The 26,757-nt window shown below is 37.1% G+C and overlaps 2 protein-coding genes across 2 annotated transcripts in view; one reads left to right on the top strand and one right to left on the bottom strand.

The window, feature by feature from the left end:
• The window catches only part of maff (v-maf avian musculoaponeurotic fibrosarcoma oncogene homolog F), a 255,539-nt gene that overhangs the window by 162,229 nt on the left and 66,553 nt on the right, over positions 1–26,757 (top strand). The window lies entirely within an intron of this gene.
• Positions 1–26,757, bottom strand: part of snx29 (sorting nexin 29) — a 189,647-nt gene that overhangs the window by 160,577 nt on the left and 2,313 nt on the right. Inside the window, exons 2-13 of the mRNA XM_049464910.1 lie at positions 26,609–26,673; positions 26,364–26,416; positions 24,159–24,283; positions 20,166–20,346; positions 18,765–18,835; positions 16,983–17,237; positions 13,502–13,862; positions 11,021–11,145; positions 10,120–10,216; positions 9,946–10,028; positions 3,065–3,128; positions 1,767–1,895 (exon numbers count right to left, since the gene is read on the bottom strand). Coding sequence (XP_049320867.1) covers positions 1,767–1,895; positions 3,065–3,128; positions 9,946–10,028; positions 10,120–10,216; positions 11,021–11,145; positions 13,502–13,862; positions 16,983–17,237; positions 18,765–18,835; positions 20,166–20,346; positions 24,159–24,283; positions 26,364–26,416; positions 26,609–26,673 — 1,609 coding nt within the window. The remainder of the gene's footprint in view (positions 1–1,766; positions 1,896–3,064; positions 3,129–9,945; positions 10,029–10,119; positions 10,217–11,020; positions 11,146–13,501; positions 13,863–16,982; positions 17,238–18,764; positions 18,836–20,165; positions 20,347–24,158; positions 24,284–26,363; positions 26,417–26,608; positions 26,674–26,757) is intronic.

Here is a 26,757-nt window from a genome sequence, read left to right as displayed (position 1 = left end):
TGTGAGCACAGCTCCAAAGATCTCCCACCAAGCAGCCCTGCCCTTATTTTTAGTCTTTATTGACTTGGCTAGATTACATTTGAGTCAGACACTTTGATTGACTCCCTCTGCCTTCAAGTCTAAAAACCGAAGACTGGAGAAGTCAAAATAAGACCGGCTTAAGTCTCCCACATTCCTGCGATCAGGCCGGAAGTACTAAAAATGAACCTGAGAGCCTATTTTTTTAGACAGTATAGTGAATCTAACACTGTACAAACTCAAAACAAAAATGTAGCCAATCAGTACAGGGATTTATCAGTCTACTCATGCTTTAGTAGAGCTCAGTTACACTGAGATAAATAACTGATTATCAGCACAGTGATTTATCAGTCTACTCATGCCTTAGTATAGCTTAGTTACACTCATAACTGATCAGTACAGGGATTTATCATTCTACTCATACTTTAGTAAAGCTTTTTATACATCTGTGAGCACAAGTTTCTTTACTGAACCAAAGCTGTGGTGTATCAGAATAAGTACAATTATTTATTCAATATTTAAAAGATTGAGTCGATTAAAATATTTAAATATAATATTTTCTATATGAAAATAAACTGGAAAATACAGCTCTGGAAAAAAATAAGAGACCACTTAAAACCACTTACCGAATTAAAAACCTCTAGAATATAATCAAGAGGAAGCTGGATGATCACAAGCCACCAAACCAAGCTAAACTGCTTGAATTTGTGCACCAGGAGTTGCATAGATTTATCCAAAAGCAGTGTGTAAGACTGGTGGAGGAGAACATGCCAAGATGCATGAACACTGTGATTAAAAACCAGGGTTATTCCACCAAATATTGATTTCAGAACTCTTGAAACTTTATGAACATGAACTTGTTTTCTCTGCATTATTTGAGGTCTGAAAGCTCTGCATCTTTTTATTATTTCAGCCATATTCCATTTTTGCAAATGAATGCTCTAAATTACAATATTTTTAAGCGCTCTGCATCTGTGTAGTCGAAAAACTGGACAGCACAAGAAATGTCATAGAGAAGTTTATAGAAATTTATATGACATGAACAGGTCTAAATGGTGTAAGTATTCATAATCCACATAACTTTTAAGGTAAAATACTTCATATAACGTGTATATAAATCTTTACCACTTGTTTATTAGCTTTGGGTAGTAAAGCTTTGGGTAAACCTCCACCACAGAAATATATACATGTATGAGACCTAGTGCAAATGAAGCTAACAATGCTAACAATGCTAACAATTTAACGCAAGTAGTGACCAGTAAACCAATGTCCACACAGACCTAAAAAAATTGATTGGTCACATTGGGATAATCAAGCATGGCAGTGTGAATGTAGCCTTACAGAGAGATTTAGTTTTTCTTTATATTCTTAGTGGGAAATGAAAAGTGTATTGTGGTGTTTTTTTTTCTTCAGCAAACACAGACCATCCCAATTAACTAAACTTTTTTTGTTTTGTTAAAAGTACAGTGCAGAGTCTATTATATAAAACACTCTTCATGACAGCCCACATGACTAAAAATCAACTCAAGCGAGAAGATTTAGAACTGCTGGATGTTCCCCACAGTTTCAGTGTTGGGAGTAATCAACTGGTTTCACTAGTATTGATCTACGCTTCAACAAAAATTCTCATGTGTGAAAATAAACCTGTGATGTTGACCCTTTCCTCCAAACATGCCCAGTCCTACGGTCTCAAGTATTCATACTTAGTTCAAAAACGTCCTACTCAAACTTAAAGCAACGTTCAGTACCTGCCGAGAGCCTGGACTTTGGCAGCATGTCTCTCCTCCAGGTCAGCCAGCTTCTTCTTTAGGCTGTCCACCTCGAGCCGCAGCCCAGCAGAGTGCTCCATCTCTCCATCCAGCAGACTGCGCAGAGATCTGGACCCAGAAACACACAACGTGCAAAACTCAGCGGGACAAAACAACAGGACTCCAGCTGCAAGTGTCAAATTCACAGCACCAGTGATGCTCACTGCCACAGCATATTAACTTACTTCTATAATTCTGACATTTCTGTCATAAATTGTATAAATTGTTCTAACTTTGTCATGGCATGATGATGTATAATAAAAAAATAATATATATATATATTTTTTTATTTATTTCAAATTTGTTCCCATTTTCTCCAATTAAGGTAGGTCAATTTTCCTACCCATTCAGCTGTATATCTCCATCACAGGTGATGCCCCAACACAAGAAGGGTGAAAATTAACACATGCCTCTTCAGACACATGTGAAGGCAGCAATCGCCTCTTTTCGAGCTGCTGCTGATGCAGCATTGCTGAGTAGCATTAGAGCGCTGCACTTGGAGGAAAGTGCAGCGACTCGGTTCTGATACATCAGCTCACAGACGCCTTGTGTTGATCAACATCACCCTTTGGAGTGATGTGGGGAGAGAGTGCCATCTACCCACCCAGAGAGAGCAAGGCCAATTGTGCTCCCCCAGGGCTCTGGCAGCTGATGGCAAGCTGCATGACCAGGAGTCGAACCAGCGATTTCCCAATCATAGTGGCAGCGATTTAGACCGCTAGACCACTCAGCGCCCTAAAACTTGTTTTAATTAGGATTAGTGATTAAATTAACTAAATTACAATACTCAAAGAACAGTGAGTATGTTGTCATTTTATGGAACTAGCTACAATATCAAGATCAGCAAAATTGTTTAGGTCATGTCCATATATGCTATGAACCGTAATTATCGTGACAGGCCTAGTAGAGTTTTTTTTTAAAGTGTGTTTTTGTTCTGAGCACCTTTACAGCTCATGACAGAGATTGCATTTCTATCCTTTCCTACTCCATATGTTTTTTAGAGTACCAGGGGGTCCAACACACAGCCTGAATTTAGAAATAAAAAAGTATTTTATTTTGAAATGAGAATGATAACATTATATTAAGTCATTAGAAAACCTACCAAATATAGGACTAACACAGACATCCGAAATATTGTGATATTTTTATTTTAGGGCCATATCGCCCACCCCTAGTTTAAACACAATGACTCACTGAGGGAACAGGAATAAAGTATAAAGAGAAAGAAAAGCACTCACGTATTCTGCTCAGTCAGTTCATCCTTCCTGTTCATCATGGCCACAATAGCTTGGCGTAGTTCAACTGTGGGAACAGAAGTTAATCTTAATAAGGCATCAAAATTAAAAAAACTACTCGAGCGTGACTGAATTTTCCCTTAGCTATGAGGGGGGAGTGGAGGGGGGAGTGCTCCGCTCCTGAAAGAACAATAATAAGACTCAATATCGTGCTGAGATTAAGTGTCCCGTGCAGACCTGTACTTTTTTTCCAATAATGGATACTGTTCCAGATTGCTGACATTTTCATTTGTGTAGCACCATGGAACTAATAAAGGAAACTTTGTGGGGCTTAAAATACCAGCCAGACATTAATTTCTTTTAAGTGAAGGTGACATGAAAGGGTAAGACATTTATAACGCAGCACAGTGAGAGCGTTACTCCGCTGATTTCACCTCAGCATCCGGCTGTCTGTGAACACTCAACTGACAGACAATGGTTATTACTGGCCAATTTACATAACCAGTAACAACTTCCCATAGAGTTCATAAACTCTGAGCTGTCTGAACACCTTTATTAAGCTCAAACCATTTCCATTCATGCTGCATCACTTTAAAACCGGAAGCAACAAACAATTCACGATTAACCCCTTAAACCCCAGCCTTTTTATATACATTATAAACTGCCCGCCCACTAATTATTCACTCCACATTAATTATCCAGTAACTACTAACTATTCAGTATCTATGCTTTATCAAATAAGTGGTAATAGTTAAGTATCAACCAATTTAGTACCCAATAATTATTCAGTTCACACTAATATATATATATATAATAAAATAATTGTGAAAGTGTGTGTTTGTATATATATATATATATATATATATATATATATATATATATATATATATATATATATATATATATATATACACACACTTTCACAATTATTTTATAGATATCACTAGTGCTCAAAGAACCAAACTGAACTGCTTGAATTTTTGCACCAGGAGTGGCATAAAGTTATCCAAAAGCAGTGTGTAAGACTGGTGGAGGAGAACATGCCAAGATGCATGAAAACTGTGATTAAAAACCAGGGTTATTCCACCAAATATTGATTTCTGAACTCTCTAAAACTTTATAAATATGAACTTGTTTTCTTTTTTCTTTTTTATTCATTCAGCCATTTCTCATTTTCTGCAAATAAATGCTCTAAATAACAATATTGATATAATATAATTTGGAATTTAGGAGAAATGTTGTCTGTAGTTTATAGAATAAAACAACAATGTTCATTTTACTCAAACATATACCTTTAAATAGCAAAATCAGAGAAACTGACTCAGAAACTGAAGTGGTCTCTTAATTTTTTCCAGAGCTGTAGTAGAGAGTTCAGATACCTAGAACCCAATTTTTGTATATTTCTGTATTATTATTATTATATTAGCATTATTATATTTTCTGTATATTATTATATATTTAATTCTGTATATTTACTATATTCTTTTTTGCTTTGTTCCTAAGCCTCACGGCAAGCAATGAAACGGAATATTTTGCCTCTCCTTCAAAGTTACTATTTTGGATCAATAAGCATTTGCTACAAACTAAAAACCAAACTAGCAACACAGAATCCCAGTAATTAATGTACAATTAATGACACAGCAGTCAAATAAATCAACAGCAATCACTGATAAAGAAAAACACCTCAAGCCAATCTCGAGAGCTAGCCCAGATAGAGTGCTGGGCCTTTACTGACCTGAGGGCTTTATCTAAAGTAGCAGAACATGGCACTCAAAAGGCTGCGGCTGCAGGCGGTGCGTAAATCCAGCAGACTCTGGCATCAGCAGCAGCAGAGAGAACGGAAGTGTTGCGTCTCCGTAGCCCCCCCGCACCTGAGGGATAACCTGCTTCTCCTGCCTCCAGGAGACAAAGCCTCAACACTTCTTCACTGCTTATTATCATTAAACCGATCTCAGGTGGAACTGTAGACAAAGCCGTGTATAAAAAAACATTCAGGGGTCTCAAAAAAAGGAACAGGTAAAATCTCAGCACAACGAAGCAGTAAGACGTCTGTGTTATTTCTCAGGGAGCTACACTGCTTGTCAGCGAATGCCAGAATCAATGAAGATCGATGAAGTTCTCTGCCCGAAAAAACTCAACTCTAACACACATACTTGAAGGAGCACTTCTACTGCGAGCTGAAGGATACAAACACAGCTTATACTCACTATATTTACAATAGAAGAGTACCCTCTTCTAATGAATGCATTATTCAGCTACTAAGATTCACCCATCGCTGACCATGGCTGTGTATTGGCAAAAACTTGGCTACACAATATTTATCACGATAAAGTGATACTGTACACAAGGCAATTTAAATGTTTAAACACAACACGCTAGGAAGTTAGTAAAGTAAACTTAAAATTTTATTTGCCAATATTATTGCATGTGATGGCCCTACCCTAATTAAGATTTTCATCAGACTGGAATCAAAGTCCGGATGCTAATAATGCACTCCATATATCCAGGATTGAAGTAAAATAAATGGCACTGGACAGATAGAATCTGTCAGTAGATATTAAATGGGAAATGAGAACAGAGTGAATTTTCCTTTTGCTACAAACAGCAAAAAAGTTGTACCTGGACTGCCCATATGGCCCTTTATTATCACTGCATTTCAGTATACTTTTCTGTAATAAATGCAAGCGAGAGTGTGAAATTCCAAATTTCAAACACTGGATAGAGTTTTCTGCCCCACCTGTCCCTCCCCAGATGCAAGGCTCATGCAAGTTGCCAGATTGACACACAGCAGTGGCAAGCAGTGACATATCTTAGTCTGTAGCTAATCAGTAAATATATAAGTTTTTAAATGCAAAATGCCTGTGTTTACTTCTCTTATGGTTGTGGTAAATTTTCCAAGTTTCCAAGTTCTCCCATTTCTGTAACTGAATCAGACTGACTGCTTAATGTTGTCTATACCTGGCAACCCTAAGTGTGAGAATGGGACTGGGGGAAGGGTAGATTGGGCAGATTCGGACACTACAACCCACACAGATTTTTGTGAAATATCATCTTTAATGGTTCTTTAATTATGATATTTGTGGGGCTTTGAGTGGTCCAGCGGGCTAAACGCTGCCACTATGATCAGGAGACTGCTGGTTCGAATCCTGTTCATGTAGCATGCCATCGGCTACCGGAGCCCTGAGAGAGCACAACTGGCCTTGCTCTTTCTGGGTGGGTAGATGGTGCTCTCTTCCCACACCCTAAATGTTACTCAACACAAGGCGTCTGTGAGCTGATGTACTGGAACTGAGTCGTTGCGCTTTCCTCCGAGCGCCCTGTGTTGCTACTCAACAATGCTGCATCAGCAGCAGTTAGAAAAGATGCAGTGGCTGAGTTCACATGTATCGGAGGAGGCATGTGTTAGTCTTAACCCTACTGGTGGTGGGGTTTCACTAGTCATAGTGGGAGTCCTAATGAGTGGGTTGGGTAATTGGCCTTGTAAATTGATTGGGGAGAACAAAAAAATTACCCATACGCAATATTACAATACTGCCATTCTTAATATCTTGTATTGAATTGTACTGTGTTGAATATATCAATATTTACAATATATTTCCCAGCTCTGATCATAAACCCTGTGTGTAGAGAAGCATATCTACTGGATATGTGATTTGAAAAGTTTTGTTTGTCCATTTCACCCATACAGCATGAGCTTAACAAATAAATAAATGGTCAATGGTCAATTTGGTTGTGTGTAAAAAAAAAAAAAAAAAAACATTATGACCAGGCACTGCTGTTAGCCAAAATTCCATACATGGAAATGAAACACAGTGCAGAATGATGCACGGCCATACGCCGCCTTACGTCTTTCACATACTGTACATATGTGTAATGACGGCGTGTGTAGGCAAAGTCCGAGTGAGTGTAAGTGCGTGTCTGCGTGCGACACAGGAGGAGGATCTGCCCGAGGAGTGAAGCAGATGAGCCCGCCTTCTCCCTGGAGCCTCCATCTGGAGGAGAAACACACCCTGGTGACTCGTCCACACCTCGGACCTACAGACACACATTCGTGTGTCGTGCGGGCCCACACATAATTCATGAGTAATCACAGAGGCAGTATCCATACACACACACACAAAAGCCAACAAATAGAGGCAGACACACACACACATATTTACCACCACGGCAACAAAAAGTGGCCATATTTGGTTTGACTAAGAGGCTCACAGCACTTTATCCTTGCAAATTAACACCCAAGTTCTGTTTACATTAACAGGGGGGATTCTTATGTAATTCAGATTAGTTTGGGGGATGAAAGGATGATACAAATTAAACAAACAAGGCTGAGATCTGGTTTCACACCCGCCTTTCACAAAGATCACACAATCCTGGGCAGCAGCTTTTTAGCCATTTAAACACTGAGCAGATCCATATTCAGTGATTATTGTGCTATTGGTGGTGCATACTGAGCAAAGAAATATCAGGCTAGGTGTTAAATTTTGTTTTTCCCTGCTCAGCTTCTGGGAGCGCAAATAGGTTTTCCAGCCATGTCACAGTTCCTACATGGCACACATTCCCTCTTTTCATCTTGCTCCTTTCTAGTTCTGAAAGCCAAACTAAGCCAAGAGCCACCCCTGGCTCTCTACTAGTACAGTGTTTTCATGCACTGAAGAAAGCTCGGGTAGGTGACGGTAGACTGCAGACCAACAGTGCCCTCCACTGGAGGAAAGCAGACAGACAGGAACAGCAGCCTCCTCTCTGTTTATGCTTAGAGAGACACGATATCACTGTGTTATGATACAGCAAGCTTCTCTGTGGTCTACACCTCCCAGACGATTCTGATAGGAAAGCAATAAAGTGAGTCAGAAGCTACTATCGCACTGATATCAGATGCCAGCATGACTCCAGTAGTTTTTTTTTCCCCCGTCAAAAGCACATTTTCTGCACTTAAACCTTGCTACTGTAAAAGTTGTACTAAACTACTCACAGACTTCTGATTTAATTGTGATTCACCCCTAATTTCCATCCAGGGATTAACTACAGAGAGCTACTATAGCTGGGCAACATGACATGAAATTTTATAGTATCATGATACATTTGTTATTGTGATGAATGATCTGCTTCTCTGACTTTATCGTAATGTTTAAAAAAAAAAAAAAACACTGACCCACTGCACATGTGGTTACAGACAGTGCAATTTTAGTGCTGTTTAAATGAATAAAGTGCAACACATTTTGAATAAAATTTACTGTATCTAAATAACTGTAGAATTTATTAGGCATTTTTATTTGCCACTACTATGTATGTATTTTTTTCCCCACAGATAAAAATGTGATAAATATTGTGTATTGTGAAGAATTCTTTAAATATTAAGATGTAATAGTTTTACTAGGGCTGGGTAATATTAATCAAAAATAATACTGCACTATTTTTTAGCTGAAAGGCAGTATAAAATACATATATGAATATGAATATTTTTCTTTCCCAAAAGGTAATAACAGAAAGACAATTCTGGGACAAAACTACATGTTCTAGGTTTTATACAGGAACTTTTATTAGAACTCTAAAGAATTTAGCTAGACCTGTCTTTGTGTTTATTTGCATGCACTTGAGCGGAGACATTACTACTATCTTAAAAAAAATATTCTTGGGACAGTCAGATGCCAAGTTGTCTAAACAGCAAACATGGTTCAAGCACAGTATTACCTCACAACACAATGTTTTTTTTTAGAATGACTACAATGCAAACATCAAGTCGACTAAGAGCTTGAAACTTCATCAAAATACTGTGCGTCTTATCATCAATAGAAATTCATTCTTTACTTTTGTGTAGCATGTTTCAAAGCAACAGTGATTACAGCTCTTACTGCAGAAAACAACGAAATACAAACAAAAAAATATGATTATCCACGAGCAATAATGGCATTAACAACAAAATACCAAAGAATACCTACAGAAGAACCTGTAACTTTATCCACCAGCTGTGACTGACAGAGTTCCTCAACCGATATCTGGGTTTATGGCAACCAGATTTCATAAAAAAAAATCTGCCTGATCTAGCCCAAAGCTAACACACTATTTAGTGTGGTAGTGTGCACTATGGGACACATCCCCTGTTTTCAGTGGGAGCTGCGACCTTTAGAATTTTGCCAATTGTCATATATTCCATATATCAGTGATGTTCATTACATTCAGGAGTTGCCCAAATCCTAATTTTAAGCACCAAAGTGTCTCAAATCTGACCATGCTTTGCCTTAATTTAGTTGATTCAGAGCTGTACATTAATTTACTCCACTTTACTTAAGTTGGATAAAGATTCTTACTAAACCATTTTTAAACTTTCAATATTGATGCAGTTAAATCACAATCTTCATACTGGTCCCTGGTAATGTATTGTATTTTACTCCCTCATTAGCCGAGTGAGCCAGTCATGAGCCCATGAGCACAGGAGAATCCCCTAACAACCAGCACATCAGGTGTTTTATCTGACACCAGGGCCTAGTTATAGTGAAGAACACCTCAGAACACGGCAGACCCCTCTGACACAGGAAGACGTGACAGACAGCTACAGTGGGCTCACTGACATTGGCAGGGACACAGGTGCCAACTAGACATGGCAGGAAAGTGTGGTTGTGCTTTTACAAAAAAAAAAAAAAAAACGCAAGAAAGTGTCTTATGAGTGTCTAATAACTAGAGTTTTTCTACCTAATGTCTATCTGCCACAACTGCAGCCCACAGTCTACAGAACAATGGGCAGTAATTGGGATGCATTTTACTGCACTTAGTAAAGAAAAGAATGGAAAACGTGTTGTCTCAAAACAAACTGAGTACAGAAGCCAAAGGGCAGCCTGAAGCACTCCTTTAATGAGTCTGGCTCTCGTTTTGTATGAAAATCAACTCACCCACGGTCATGGAGTCAGGCAGGCTAGGGGTGGCCAGTGTACTGGTTAAAGAGGCATTTGAGGTTGGAGGGCTGGGCTCCATGCTGAGAGTAAAAGAAGGAAAAAACAACGCACAGAAGTTAATGATTAGCAGGCCAGAGGGACAATCAGTGAGAATTCCAAAAATGAGGTTACCTGAACTGTGCTGGAGCTTTCACTTTTTCATTGTCAGTGGCAGAGCTTAAGCTTTCCGCTTGGCCTTGAAATCCTATCATTTCTACAGAGCCGGTATCTGAAAGTAAAACAACAGCTGATCACAGTGACACATACACAATAATGTTCTACTAATCAGCATCCTTTCAAAAAGTGGTGTACAACAGAAGTTAATGCGCCAGTTAAAGTCAATATGTTAATAAAATGTTTTAATATATTTAACATACTAACAATTTATCTATATTGGAACAATATCAAGAGATTGAAGGCTGCTCACTCACTCAGTTCACAGTTCACACGTTTTATATACAGCTTTTTCTGTCATTAATAAAATTATTTTAAGGCAGAGACTATACAACATGGTGACTTTCACAGGTGTACAGATTTGAGCATGGGAGGTAAGAGTGCAATACAACAGGAGCTGAGCTCATAGGAGGCAGTGATAGAAGAAATGTCAGAAAAAATAACTGAATATTCAACTAATAACTTAAAAAAAAAAATTCTGATATAGAAATTTCAGCCGCAGAGCAGACGGCAGTATACATAAAGAGATCTCCAACAATTGCCAGTAATTACAGGTTGCTTCTGCAATGGCTAATATTAAACTACATCATTTACCATCAGAAACAGACAGCACTGTAGTTAGTATTTAGTCTGATTGAGGTCATAACATTCAAAGCAGAAAATGATGTGTGAAAGATGATAATCTTTCATTTCTTCATGGAAACCATTTTTTGCATGACTACATACTGGGTAATAAACCCAATACAGACACAAATAATCTATATAAACTCAACAAGTATGCATGCCACATTCTAAATAGTCTCCTTTTTAATACAACAAAAGGAATCACTCTCAATGAGTGAGAGTGTACAGTTCAGACCTTGTCGTGTGTAAGGCTCTGCTGGGGTGACAGGGATGAGCACGTCAGAGCTGTCGTTGTCAGTCTCTGTAATGATCTGTCTGGGGCTCCATGTCGACACGCTGGACAAGCTCCCGACCACGACTCTGAACAGAAAAACACAAACATCATTGAGACCAGGAAAGAAGATTCATCAGTTTAGCTAATGAAAAATCACTAAAACGTAACAAATAGGAATTAATATAAATAAAAGTACAAGTTATGCCTGCAATATCAGCATCATTCAATAAGAAGGCCCCAATAAGGCAACTTTACATGAACGTTTTAGTAATTCAACCTTATTTTCTCTTAATTAATGACATTTTTAGTCTAGTTTTTACATAAATAAATGTTAAAAAAAAAAAAAAGTAAAAGTCTAGATTAGGCCCACTTGTGTTGCTATAAGCCTGTTTCTTGTTTTAATCCAAATAATGGAGAACTATACAACCAACATAAACAAGTGTTTTAAAAAGAACTAGTGAAATAATTTAAAGCAGAATGATTTATAATAAATAAATAAAAAATAAAGGAAAATTATAATAACAATATTTTACTTTTTTTTGCATTAAAGCAAGGGACTCTGACTCAGCTGTCAGGTGCACTTTGCAAATTTGTTGACACAATTTGAATCTAAGAAGAGGAACACTCAAGAATCACTCTGGAAATGTAAGTGTGTGAGATGAGGTCATGCTAAACTGCAGCCAGTCATGCGTAAAAAAACGCAATGAAACCATTTTTAACTTTACATACATTCGGCAGATGCTCTGATGCTGAGCAATTTAAAATTTAATGATTTGATTTACTGAAGTGGATGAATGCAGTGTTGCTCAAAGACTTGAACAAGACCTCTTGTTCTTGCCTGGGTGGAACTGAGACCTAGTTTTTGTGGGTGGATGGTGAAATACTACCAACTATACTTCCATAGCCTTTACAATAATCTGAAATAATAACAAGAAAGCGAGTATATACACTTAAAAATGTGGACCTCCTAAGAACCGTCATTTCTAGACTTCACACTGTGCAGGGCAAATCCAAAAAAACAGATTCCAAAATTCCCTCTCACTATTCCCTATTCACACTGTATATTCGTAAATGAGAATAAGTCTAATACATTGTGTTTCTCATAAATATTAAGCTTCCATTCTATAAATACATTTATAAATGGAACAGAAATAAATAAATAAATTTCTGTGTTATTATATGAAAACTACTTAAAATCAGATCCATTATGAAATACCTATTCTAGAAAGAGATTTGCCATTTAAAGAGCCAAATTAACATGATTTATCACTGACCACAAATGCAGTTAATCAGGCAAGATATGTTTGGAATCTGATGTTAGCTTAACAAGTTTAAAAAAGCTCAAGAGACACAAGGTGACGTTAATACTGTTAACAAGCAAACCAGATATGCGGTCACAGCACTGTTATCAGATTTAGTAAAATGTCGACAACAAGTGCACGATACTGATGGCCTATACTTGAATAGCCCACCTCTGTTCTCTCACAGCTTTTCAAGAGCCAGCAATTTTATTTGGTTTGTCCAAACAGGCTAGAATGGGTTTTAATGGGGCATGTTTTGCCCCTGCAGATACATTATTTTACAACGTTATCCAGGCTTAAATTAGCTCCACACCGTATTGGTAGAGTTTGGAGAGCTCTGACATATAAAACGAGGCATTAAGAACTTTAAAAGTGCAGAAGTTTATTAAAAAACACTGTTTACAACCCGTAGAGTAACCTACATCTCTGGGCGCCGTCATGTTAAAGTTCTTAATGCCTCATTTTAAATGTCAGGGCTCATCTGGATTCTACCATTAAAGGTAGAAAATATGCCCCTTTAAAAGCTATTCTATCCTCCTTGGACAAACTGCACAAAATTGCTGGATGTCGGAAAGTTGCGAGAGAACGGAGGTAGGCTATTCAACGAAGGTTGTTTTGCTACACCAAAAACAAATTTCACACTGGAGTTCTCCTTTAAAAATATTTTTACTGCACTGTTCACTGCAGGTGTTAATGCCTTCTATGACATATTCCTTATACACACGACATTGGAATGGAAATGGAATGCAATCACCATCAGGCCTCACTCACACCCAAAAACCATGATACGAGTCACCTTGTCATACACAGACAAGACCTCACAATTTATACAGGTGTGTCCGTTTCCAAGCTCAATTTACACACTGCTTTCCTAAGACTTCTGATATGTAAAAGTATTTTCCACTAAAATAGAGGGTACAGGCTTTTTTTTTTGTGAAGATGATTATTTATTTTTACTAGGGCCGTATCAATTCACAGACCTCTAAAACTTTAGCCAATAGCTAATATGTTAGTGCAGTTGTTTAACAGTTTTTTGCTTTACTGAATATTGAAAGTGCTACTTGTTACAAGGGGCACATTTTAAAGTAGTCACTGCTTTCATGGCTTTTCCCACTAATAAAATGAACCTGCATGAACTCACTGCTCTCCAGGCAAGGGGTCTTCCCGTGGCTCTAGCCGGCTCCTTCCGTAAAAATCTTCATCATCATCTTCCTCGTTGTCAATGCTTTTGGAGTCAGGGAGAACTCCATTCTGTGGAGGGGTTTCAGCCCAGCTGACGATGCCGTGATCTGGCTCAGGGAGCCCGTTCTGGCTGGGCAGGAAGTCGGGGGGCTCCAGAGTCTCCTCTGAGCTCACACGCCCTGTTACACTCTTCCTCACACTCCTCCCTACGTCCTCACTGCCATCCTCTTCATCCTCCGCTCCCGCATCCAAATCATCATCGAACGAGATGATGTTGGTGATTTTCTTCTTCCGTCTGCGCTCCTTCCTCAAACCGGAGTCTAAATGGCAAAGGGAACAGAAAGGGGAAGGCTTTAAATGACTTCTGCTGTTATTTTAGAATTAGTGCTTAGCAAGAGGGATTATTCCATGCAGGAAACAGACAGAGAACTGTACACTGTACTGTAGCTCCAAATGTTTCTAGATACTAATAACAGTAATGGCTTTGGGAACATCAATATCGATTAGTCACCATAATGTGTGATTGAGTGGGCTACACCTCGTGACACAGGGAATGGGCTCAAGCATTCGCTGCTTGCTCTCCATGTCTCCAGAAATGTAAACACACCAGATTAGGGACAAGACAACAGGTAAACTAACTGTACATCAGTCCATTATACATTCAAACATATTCTCATCATTAAAATTACACACCCAATGCCTTCTGCTGTCTTTGGATCAAAAAAGAAAAAGCAGACAGCAAGTTACCACGAGCTGCAGCCAGGGTTGCCAGGTCCAGCAAAATAACATGTCCTGTCTGTCTAAAACCCACCTGCCAAAATCTTAAACTAGCCCAATATCTAAGGTTGCCACAGACATTCACACTGCAGTACATTTTCATTTGGAATGGTTTGCAATTAAGGCTTTTTGGCGGCCGCAACAAATATAAAAGTAGCTAAGAGAAAAAGCAACCATCACCTTTGAATTTTTACACATGACTAACAAACAAACCCATTTTGGCTGGAAAACTGTAGACATGGCAATTAGGGTTACAGAGGTGAATCAAGAGCGCAATACAAATACATATTAAAACTAAAAGAAGCAATTACTAATGAATTAACAAATAAAATAAAAATAATTAACAGACGTTATGACAATTTACATTAATAAAAAAACTGTGTGTACTTACACATCTCCCCTCCAGTAAATTATTATAAAAATCTCTCTCAAATAAAAGAGATTGGTTACATTTTTGATCACTGAAGACATCAAAGTAGAATTTCCTTAAAATATCAACATCTGCTCTGTGTAAATGCCTTAAAATAATTTTAAGTAAGTATGACAACTATCAAAATAGAACTTATTTTTTTGTATGCATTACAGGAATGACAGAAGTAGTTACAAAAGTTCATTGCTGCTCATTCATGCTAAAGAATCATGCTAAAGATTCATTCAGTATTCCAGTAAAGTCTGTTGTTTCAGAAATCAGAGGAAAGTAGCCCTTGAATCAGATCTGTTACTGTAACAAGTCTAACCTGAAAAATGGTGCAGAAATGCCTATAGGTCCACAAAGCTCAGCGAGAGCAGAGTAGGTCACATATTTACACCAGCAACCACAAGAATACCTCACGTGATGACAGTAGAGATACGGTGCAGTAAACACAAGACCGTGAGAAGAAAAATAACCCAGAAAAAAACAAGCAAAGCAGTCTAGCTTCCTGCTTACATATTGAGTTTAATTACTCGAACTGAACTAGTAACTGCTAAGGATAAAAAATGATATTTATTTAAATATTTATGTAAAAATGAATAATGACTTAATTGCAATCTTGGAAATCACGATTTCTTTTTTGTTTTGTTTTTTATAATGCTGGAACTTCCCTGTATTTTTGGACATAATAATAGTGTAGTGTGGTTTAGGTTGGCAGATTGGAATCAATTTGTCACTGTATTATAATATGTAAGGGTACTTTTAATGCTTTTTAAAGAATAATATTGTGATGTGCTGAGTTACTGAGTTTAACTGAGAGCTTTAATAGAGAAAATGAACAGTAGACTAGCTGCATATTCTCTCATTCCACCAGCTGTGGCAGGCACCCACATGTGTGTGTGTGTGTGTGTGTGTGTGTGTGTGTGTGTGTGTGTTTGTGAGAGTGACAAAGGCCCAATTCCATTTCACCCCTTGCCCTACCACATACTTGTCTCAATTCTTGTTAGGCTGGAGGGGTAGGGGGGAAGGGATAGGGCTTGTTAGCCTTTCATACTGATATTTTTCAGATGCACACTACAGATCGAGAGGTATGAGAATCACTGGTAAGATGGCAGAACAAGCGCCCAAAAAAATCGACAAATGTATGTTTCTTGTTATAAGTGATGATTAGCACTATATTATCATAGTTTAATGTGTATTTTCAGTGTTTTATGGCTGAATTCTTCATAAGCAGCATAAAAAAGATTGCCAGTAGTTTGGCTCAGTAACTTTTCCATTCCACCTTAAATGGTACAACAGATGCAGGGGATGCAGCATTTAAGAAAAAATAAAATAACAAAAGAATACGGAAAAATTCAATACAATCAAAGCTAATTTCACGTCCCCATCACAGAGGAATTAAGAAATGGACAGTAATAATTAATTTCTGCAACATCTACCTCCTTCCTGAAGAAATACAATAAAGCACTAAAGTTAACTAGTTAACCAGCAGCACCTAGGTTACTGAACTTTAGCGCTCCTGAAGACGTATTGGGTGCTTAAAGTTTTGTCCCAAATCCTAGGAGGAGGATTTCACCCCTTTTCTTTGTAATTCTGTTCCAAGGGGTAGGGTTACATTCGAAAAGAAGGGGTAGGGGTAAGTGGTAGGGCCAAAGGATGAAATGGGATTGTGCCAAGGAGGGAGACAGAGTGAGTGAGTGAGTGAGTGAGTGAGTGAGTGAGTGAGTGAGTGAGTGAGTGAGTGAGTGAGTGAGCACCTGAGATTCTTCAGCACAGTAATGTTGTTTTGACAGTTTGGAGAAAAATTAAGTGGATGAAAGTAGCAGATGGATCGACAGGTAGCTTGCTGGATTAGCATGTTTGCTAACCGGCCAGCTCAACAGCGTGAGCAGCCGTGAACACCCAGACAACAGAAAAACGGGGGACGACGCATTGTAGTGTAAGAACAAGCAATATGCATACTTCAGAGCATGGAATTAGGACAAATTGCATAACCATTACGCAAACTGCGTAGCTACATGTTGGCAGGTCTGAGGATGTCCTAATATGGCCTATTCCGCTGTGAAAAACCATTTAAAGCTAAATACAAAAACCTGTAACATCAACAGTAGCATCATTGCTTGAACTAGTGAACTGTTGGAAACCTAGGGACACAATAAGCTTCAGCTTAAGGTTCAAAGAATTAAGTGTTTTTTATCTAAATCAATCTGTCTGAGTGTTCTTTACTGTCTTTAGTGTTGCTTCTGCGTACCTGCAGAGGTGCTGCGAGGCAGGACAGGCAGAGGGTCCGAGGGACAGTCTGATCGCGGGCTGAAGCCAGGTACCACAGCTGTGGCCGTACCGATCTCCCGCAGCAGAGTGCTGACACCCTGTGCCGACTCCTTCCACAAGCTGCTCATGCCCTGTGTGCCCTCTTTCAGCAGGTGAGACACGGCTGAGCCTGTGCGCACCTGCCCATTCAGGTCCGTGTTGTCAATGTTGATGGCGAACAGGATGGAGTTCAGGCCTGTTTCCACAAACAGAACAGAGCATGTGCCTCAGAAAATAGCAGCAGTGACCAAAGATTAAACCACAAATATAAACTTTTAATATTTAATCCTGGAAGCCCATTATCAGCACATCTTAACTGCAGAATGTCTGATTTAGAGGTGGAATGATAAAAAATATATATATTTTAAAAGTATATATCCCATTGAAAATTAATTATGTACTTAAGTACATACTAACATACTATTTTGGAACAACTTATGCCAACTTAAGTGTATTTTAATTGCAATTAAGCTATATTTAAACACAACATAAAAGCATTAAACTGTGATTTTGAGTGCTTTTTTCCTTGAACTTCTAAAAACTTAAGTTGATTTAAATATGTGTTTTTCAAACACCTTTTTTAATTCACTTAAAGTATATTGTAAATGTACTACTTTGCATATAGATGCACGTATTGTGTACATCTTAATGCTACTGCTAAAAAAATAACACTAACTTGCACTTTAAGCAGTATTTAATGCTACTATATATATTTTCTATCAATACAACATAAAATCTTAAGCATATTTGCTTGAAAATCAATTTTTATGAAAATACAGAGAAAGTATATTTAATGTGTATTTTTATAAGGTATATTACATTGAAAATGCACTTTTAGTTTTCTTTACCTAATTAAACATACTTTTACATGCATGTTCTCAAGTCCACTTCATTTTCACAAGGGTTGGGCTTAATACTACATAGCTCATATAATTAATATTTAACATAATTTGTAAATGTAATAATCAAAAAAAAAATCCTGGTTAGGACCTGTGACCTAATTGGTGTTATTTACTAGTTTTGCTACAATAATCTCTATTAGACATATCCTATACAAATCTACCCAATCTCTGACATTTACAGGGATAGAGTTTTTCCCATTCCTTCATGCAGAATTCTTGCAGCTGTGATGCTTTATTAAATTACGTTTCACAACATATGCTTAAAAGTGATTCTTGCTGAGGTTGCTTGCTTGCTAAATGTGTGACTAAAATAGCAATGCGGTAATACAGGAATTATTAGAATAGCACTGCTGGAGTAAATATATTCTGCTTTGTTGGTACAGTGTGTATTTACCATGTGTAGTGTTATCAATCAATATTTTAAACTTGCTTGTAATTGCTTTTATTTTATAAGACAAAAAAAATACATTTAGGCTTTGTAATTTAATTTAATGGTGGAAAACATCAAGAACTTCCATGAAAAGAGACCAGACACCCCAGCTTTTAGAATAAATATATTAGGCTTAGCAGGGATGGTCGTCCAGCACACTGGTACCATTAAACACAATATTTTGTCCCTTCTCCACTCAGAAATCCTTCTGCTTTCAGTTTAGATTGAAAAAAATACATTTAGGCTTTGCAATTTAATTTAATGGTGGAAAACATTAGGTAATTTATAACAACGGTTATTCAGCCTTTAGCAGACATAAAATTCGATTTCACTGCATCCCTAGTAAACACACTTTCATTGTAGTTGTATATTAGTAAACAAAAGCACTGACCTGCAGCCATAGTAGGGAGCATACTTGCCCTCTCCTCATCAAGAACAAAGGCCCACTCTTCATACAAGGCACTAAAGACACAAATCAGACATTAATTCTTATAAAGTGCAAATAGTACTGGAATGAAGTCATGAATGGAATGATGACTAGGTTAATTTTGTTGTTAAAAATGTGGTTCAGTCAAATATTTAACCTTGCCCCCTAAAGCAGTTTTGCTTCTTTAACGTCACACATGACCTACAGTATAAGGCTAATGTACTGTAGCTAATAAGTAACAGGCTTATGTAGTTGTATGATAGGGCTCTTTAACTTTGCTCCTACAGTTTCTGCTATTCAGCACAGTTTGAGAATTGCTCTGCTCGAACACAAAGTAACAAGGTGCATTGAATATGTCTGTATTTTGTTTTGTCAGTCTGATCCTTTTTAAAATAAGTCAAAGTTATACACAAACTAGCTAAAATATTAAACAAATAGTTGTACTGTTTATGTTTTTTTGGCTGAGCACATTAAGTAAATATCCACAGTGCAGGCTAGAAAAAGTAAGTGAACCTCTGTGTGACTGTGACTTTGACTTTATTGTTAAATAGTGTGCATATTAAGATGACAAGAAAGGAAGTCTTGGTTCCACAGTTGCTTTAAGGCTGATAAAATCTGTAAATGTTAGCACTGGGTGATTAGGGCCCTATCTGCTGAGAATGGGTGGTAACTAGACTATGTTCAGTCAGAGAAAGAGAGAGAGAGAGCGTGCTCACTCAGAAATTTCACTCCTTCATTTCTTTGGTTTATTATGAGTGAACGAGTTACTGAGCTGAGTTCCCCCTCTGAAGTCTCCATTGCTCCACCAGCCGTTTGGGTTCAGTAAAACTAAGCCGGATCCTCTTTTAGAGGCTGCTCATGTTGCGTAAGTACGTAAAGACATGTGACGTCGGCAGAAGAACTCCCACGAAAAGCGACCCGACACCCTAGTTTTTAGAATGAATATATTAAGTATTAGGCTTAGCAGGGAAGGTCGTTCCAGCACACTCAGTTTAGAATGAACAACAAAATAATACAGACTGCTACTTTTAATAAAAGTTACAAAAAGTCAATGCATTATACTTTATGTGCTTATTAGTAAAAACAATGAACAATGTGGGTTATTAGTTTCGTTAAAATTTGTATAAAATTATTTTCACATGGTGGTTAAAAACTTTTTTTTATTCAAAATGTAGTCCAGCTTCTCATTCAACAGTATTTATCATACATACTTCAGTAAAACCGCATTCTGTTTTTCCCCATTACTACAATTTAACAGCAGTTTTAACTGTGCTGAGGTTTTGTCATGTTTCTGCTTTGGTTATTCTTCTGCTTGTCTAACTGCAAGCTACCTAAATGATGTTTAAGTATTGAGCTGAGGGGTACCTGAGACGGGTGCGGTCAGCCAGCAGCATGTGGAGATAGCGCTCAAGGGAGTGTTCATTGAGGGCACAGCGGAGCCAGGCCCGGCCGCGACCCAGCTCAGACCAGATGTTCCTCAGAGAGTAGAAACGCTGCAGTTCATGCCGGTTCAGGTGCTCCTTCACGAAGAACCAGAAGGTCAATTCTGCAACACACAGTAGCAGAAGTGTTAAACACAATCTGATCTGATCAGTGTGACTTTTACCTCAGTTCAGTTAATTTCCCTACATTGCTGTACTGTCACAGTCTGAAGTGTGAGTTTAAGCTCTGGTTAGATGAAGCTTAATAAAGATCTATGAAGTTAAAATGACTTCATTACAAAAATCTCAATCAATTGATACTAGTTTTCTGTTCTTCATTGTTTCAAATACCAAAAAATTACATGAGTTTTTTTTTTTTTTTGCTGATTATTAAAATAGCTGGCAAAAAGTTTTCTCCCTCCTTTCTCCTGCCCTATCCATCCATAACCACCCAACATCATCACTCTGCCTACTAGGAGATACATCAACTACTAATACAACAACAGAAAACGGGACAAAAAAAACAGAATGAACTGGAAAAAATAAATAAATTTAACATCTAAAACTGGAAAAAAACTGTTAACAGAGAATCTCTCTTTAGACACAAACAGAACCCATCAGAGTCACTGATTCACACTCAATTTGGACACATCTAATTTAAACACTACAATAAAAGACATATTAATCAAACACAAGATTTAAAAAAAAGGTAAATATGCAAATGTTAATAATTTTGTTTGGATATACATGTATATATGGATAAACATATATATTTATTTGGTATATATACAGCTCTGAAAATAAGAGACCACTTAAAAATTATGAGTTTCTCTTTTTGTTTTTAAATTTTAAAACCTCTGGAATATAATCAAGAAGATGGATGATCACAACCCATCAAACCAAGCTGAACTGCATGGATTTTTGCACCAGGAGTGGCATAAAGTTATCCAAAAGCAGTGTGTAAGACTGGTGGAGGAGAACATGCCAAGATGTATGAAAACTGTGATTAAAAAACAGGGTTATCCCACCAAATACTGATTTCTGAACTCTTAAAACTTTATGAGTATGAACTTGCATTATTTGAGGTCTGAAAACTCTGCATCTTTTTTTTGTTATTTCAGCTATTTCTCATTTTCTGCAAATAAATGCTCTAAATGACCATTTGAAAGAAAAATGTCATCTGTAGTTTATAGAATATATATTTTTTCCTCAAACAAAAACCTATAAATAGCAAAATCAGAGAAACTGATTCAGAAACTAAATGGTCTCTTATTTTTTTCCAGAGCTGTATATATTTGTTTGCATTCTAGTTTTTTTTTTTTATTTGCTCCCCTTTTATCTTTTCTCCCCTTTCATCTTTTCCTGCATTTCACACAGTTGATTGTTCTAAAGTAAATGAAAATATTATTAGGGTGATGAAATAACATGAAAAACTTTTTCCATGGCTGGTTATGCCAAATTACAAAAAATGTGTTATATTTAGCTTGACTACAAATGTTACACCGTAATTGTTTACAAATGTTAACACTGAAGATCAGAAAAAAAAATCCATCCATGATCTCTTGTGATTATTTGTATGATAGTAGTAGTTTTTTTCTGTTTCCTATTGTGCCAAATACACAAAACTCTACATTAAAGGTCATCTGAGGGCTTATGATTATTTTTATACAGTAACTTTGCAACAAAAAAAAAGATCCGAGATAGAGATGCTTTCAGTTTCAGAGGCATGATAACAAGGAAAATAGGGGGCCCGATTTTAAAAAAAAGGCAACAAAAAAAAAGACCCTGAGAAATGTGCAAAACTTCACTTTGTGAGAGACCCAGGGGATTTAATGTGCCTCTTTAAGCAAAAACAACTAGAAAGCAGCTTTACAAGAGACCATGAACAGCGATAATGTGTCATAAAAGCCTATTATTCCTTTAATATATCTGCAGTATTTCAATAGCAATGCAATAGCCAACAACTGAGCTAAGATCTCTCATTTTAACTTTATCTTTTATATGTATCTTTTAAAATCTTTTTTATAAAGAAAAAAAGATTAAAAAGCCTGAGACATCTCTGAAGCACGTTTTTCTGATGACACTAGTTTTGCTCACCAACTGTAAGACAGCCAAACGAGGATGTCAACAAAATTTTCCTTGCAGCAAAACTCTTAATCACTCTGAACTCTTGTGCATTGATAAGTGGTATCGTTCTTAGTCCTGCTGTTGCTTTTTAAAACCTCAAAACCGCAGCAGGTGTTGGGACTGAACCTCAGAGACAGTCTGTTTCTCTTTTCTGGCCATTTTTGCGGCGTTTGTTGCATAACCATCTGGTTTCAGAAACAGTCTCGGCACCTGCTTTCCCTGTATGGGCCCTCTGAAGCATCTGTTTCCTCTATGGACAGCCCACAGCACTGTAGCTACTCTCTGTTACTAAGGACACCTCCGAGGCTCTGCCTCCCAGGAGCGGAAAGTAAGACAAACTGATTACGCTAGCTGTTTATTAAAGCCAACTTTCACCAAAGTTTCTTCAAATGCATGTTTCTAGAACAGGCTTCTACATGGAAGGCTCTCAGTGAATATGATCAGAGAGCATGTGAAGCTTAAAGCCATGTGTTGAGCAGAAAATCTCTGATTTACACATTTTTATATGCTTACATGCTTTTATCTCAAATATATTAATCAGCCAAGACATGTTTAATTTCAAATCTTCTTTACATTTTTTTTGGCCAGCATGATGGCCTTGTAGTTGGCCTTGTGATTCTCCTAGTAGGGCCCTATGATTTCCGCAAAGCAAAAAACACGGACGGAATCACAGAATCAAGGAATAAAAGTAAAATTTAGATATATGCCTACTAATTTAACCAGCAAAGTGCCCTTCATCAGTCATCAAACATCAGCCATTAAAAACAGTCAGCATCGCCAGTAAGTCTAAATGATAAAATACTAATAAAGTACATCTATTTTCTTTATTTTATTTGGACTATTATAATTTATTTGGACTTGAACTAGTAAACTTACTTTTTTAAACTTTTTAATATGGTAAAATATCCGAATTCTGTTAATATTTGCATCTCATTTTTTAAGCATTTTAAGCAGGGCAGGTATATTTTATTATTATAGAGAAAAAAATATTTCAGCTATAAATGCTAAAAATGTAATATAGGGTAGTCCCTTTTTTCTCTCCTGAAAATAACCTCTGGCATGCATGTCCATCTTCTGTAATTGTTTTGCAATTTTATAAAGGTGAAGCTATAAAAAAAATGGTCTTGTAAGAGATATACAGTATTTACAGCAGTTACTGACTGAGGTTCATTACAGGGAGCTTTTAAGTCTTTCAGTTATGCATTCATTCATTTTCTTCTAAGCTAAAATTCAATTTAATTGTACTGTTTAAAATACTTTTGTATGTGTTTGTATGTGTTTAAATGTTATTAATCTTGATGAATTAATCACAGGGCACAGGGTAGTTAATTGACTGGTTAATTTTTTATCACCTCTCAGCTCTAGTAAACACCATCCTAGCATCACTATCCTAGCATTACTATGGTCTGGGTTTCAAGTCTCTATCTGGGTGCAGTTTCCATGTTTTCCCAGTGTCTGCATTGGCTCTCCCAACAGCCCAAAAACATGGAGATCAGGTAAACGACAGGACTACAGGTCGCTACAGGACTCAAGGTGGTTAAGAGTATGTTGCGTGCGATTGCGATTTGTCTTACAGCCAAACATTAACAGCAAAAAAATCTAAGGACTCCAGTACACACTTGTCTCAATCCATGTTGAGTTATTTGTTTTTTTAACAGTTTACACACTATATCACCATTATAGCAACAGTGCTACACTAAATAAGTTAACTAACTAAGATTGGAGTATCTGTGAAAATGTGCAAAATGTGCCTTCTGAATAAGTCATGGCTTTTAGTTCAACGTTTCCACGTTCCTCTGTTTTGCTTTACCTGCTTCTGCTTTGCTGGTGAAACCCGCAGCCTGCTTTATGGCGGCAGCGGTGAGAGCCAGGCCCCGGCTCTTCCTCAGGCCATGCTGAAACACTGCCTCAAACTGGGCACACAGGCATATGACTCTGTGGAGAAACACACCCACACACACACACACACACACGTGGGAGTCAGTACTCACAGGAACAGATGCGTAATGGTTACCCTGCTGACAAAAGAAGCCTACACCTAAATGCAATGAAGCAAAAAACTCCATTTAAAGCTGCTATAACAGGAACACTGCACTCAAAGCTCTTTTCATATTATTCATTTCTAAAAAAGTGAGAAATAACAATACTGCTGTGGGGTTTTGTTAGTATTTGCATGTGATGATTCACAAATTAAAGATGGGGTCAAACTGAAATTAGGTATCAGTATCAGGTTCATATTAGCAGAAAATCCTGGATGTATTCTGGAGGGGAATTAATTGGCACTATGGCTAATAATATGTTTTACTTTTTTACAATTATGTCAGTTACACAGTATATCTTAGCATTTATATTTTTATATTTTTATGTTTTTTATCATGACTGGGACTTTATATATAGGTTTGTGGCTTTCTCCTAAAACAACATATTTTATGTACGGGCAAAAAATAATAATCAAATATAACGATTAAAAATCGCCAAATGACCAATGAATTTGTTTTCTGTTTCTGCCAGAAGTTAAAACTTTGCTTCATCCCTTCTTTTTTTTAAAGAAAATATTTGATAGATAGAAACTGGGCACAGTTGAATATATGTATAAGTCTATTAGAAAACAGTAACAGTGGCTTGTGACATGTTACTACAGTTATACATATTTAACAGCTGAAGTTAAAACAAAAAAAAAAATCATTTCTGGTGGAAAAGGTTTTTCAAGGTTTTCATGAAATGTTGCCACTTGTGTTCACCTTAGCATAAATAAAATGTATTTTTAGACACAGTCGATGTTCTGTATAACTTGTAATAACAACTTACATTTAATAATATAAACTATTAAATATTTTGCATCAACAAACAACAAAAAGAAAACAGACTGTTTGAGTGCACTTTATCTCAGAAACATTTGCATTTTCAACATCACTGTCTCATGTTCAGAAAGTCCAGGTGTGCATGTATGTGTATATTTGTAGAGAGAGAAAGAAAGACAGTGAGGCTACTCGTACAGTAACAGAAACTTTAGGAATATTTAAAATCATTGGGATGCGAAAACTGTGTGTGTGTGTGTGTGAGTGTGTATCTATGTATAAATTAAACAGCTTTATGTTTTGTTCTGTGCTTTTCTGTTGCATCCTTTAGTATTAGGCATTTTACCAAACAAATTAAAACAAACCTATAAAGCCCAGCAGCAGATGCCAGCTAACTAAATGTTTTTAGACAATCACTAAAGCAACTCTGTTTAAGAGCTAAATGCACTTAGAGAGAGGGAAATTCTTACCAACCAGAGATTAGGAATTAGGCCAGTTATGCTGACCTGTGGTTGGCTAAGCCATGAGAAATGCAACTCAACATAAGCATCTTTCTATTTTTTTAATTTTTGTTTTTTGCTTTATTTTGCAAGATCTGTGGGTAGACATCTCCAAAGATGTCTTCCGGATTTTACAACAAAAACAACTACACTAAGACCCTTGGGAGGAAGTGGTCTCAGTCCAGTCAGAACATGTCCTGACCTCAAACTGACCCAACTATCAGATGTACTCCTCAAGTTTGAGCTATCACAGCTATTAACAACTAAAATCTTTATCATTGAGTTAAACTAAGTTAAATATTTTCTGTTTTACTTACTTATTCTTACCACAGTCATCGGAGAGAACATTCACACATGGGTTGCTGTGATGTATTTCAGTGCACTTGATTGTTTCCCCAGTATAGAGACCAAATGAAGGAAAAACTCTAAAGGTTTACAGACTTGTTTAATTTTATTTTGACCAGAGCAAACAAATTATTGGTGTGAAAACGTCAGTAGATCGACACCGACACCTGTTTCAGGACTAAAATCTCTCAAGCAGAGATATGGTGATGTTGTGGGGTGGAAGTGGGTTACGCGCATGTCTTTTTTTAGTTATGGCTATACCATACCATATAAAAACATACATACAACATATATCAAAAACAATATCAGAACTGTATTAGGATACAAAAGCCCAAATTATGAAATAAATAAAGGAGCAAAGTCTCATCTTACCTGCTATCAGAGTCTGAAGCAATCTCCTTTCTTCCACCAAAGCGGATTTGGCACTGCAAATCATTTTTAAATACACAATATTTTTATTAAACATTTTAGAAAATCATTAGTTCCTCTGATATCTACACACATTCACAAATATAGGAAACATCAAATCCCTGATATGATCATATGATCATTGCAGAGTTATAATAGTTTAAAATTTGTGCAATATCTGAGAGAAAATAAAATAAAATGATTTGCACCTGTTTAACTGCATCCAGCAGTCTCTCTAGCAAGTGTTGTCTTTTCACATCATTTTGCTGTGTCCCTGAAAGAGACAAAGACAATGGATTAAACCCAAAATATTTTCTTCTCAAAAAACAAAAAGCATTTCCTCATGTGCCTTAATTCC

This window comes from Astyanax mexicanus, chromosome 15 (genome assembly GCF_023375975.1).
Source record: "Astyanax mexicanus isolate ESR-SI-001 chromosome 15, AstMex3_surface, whole genome shotgun sequence".
NCBI lineage: Eukaryota > Metazoa > Chordata > Actinopteri > Characiformes > Acestrorhamphidae > Astyanax > Astyanax mexicanus.
Note: the sequence above shows the minus strand (reverse complement) of the source record. Positions and strands in the feature narration are given on the sequence as shown.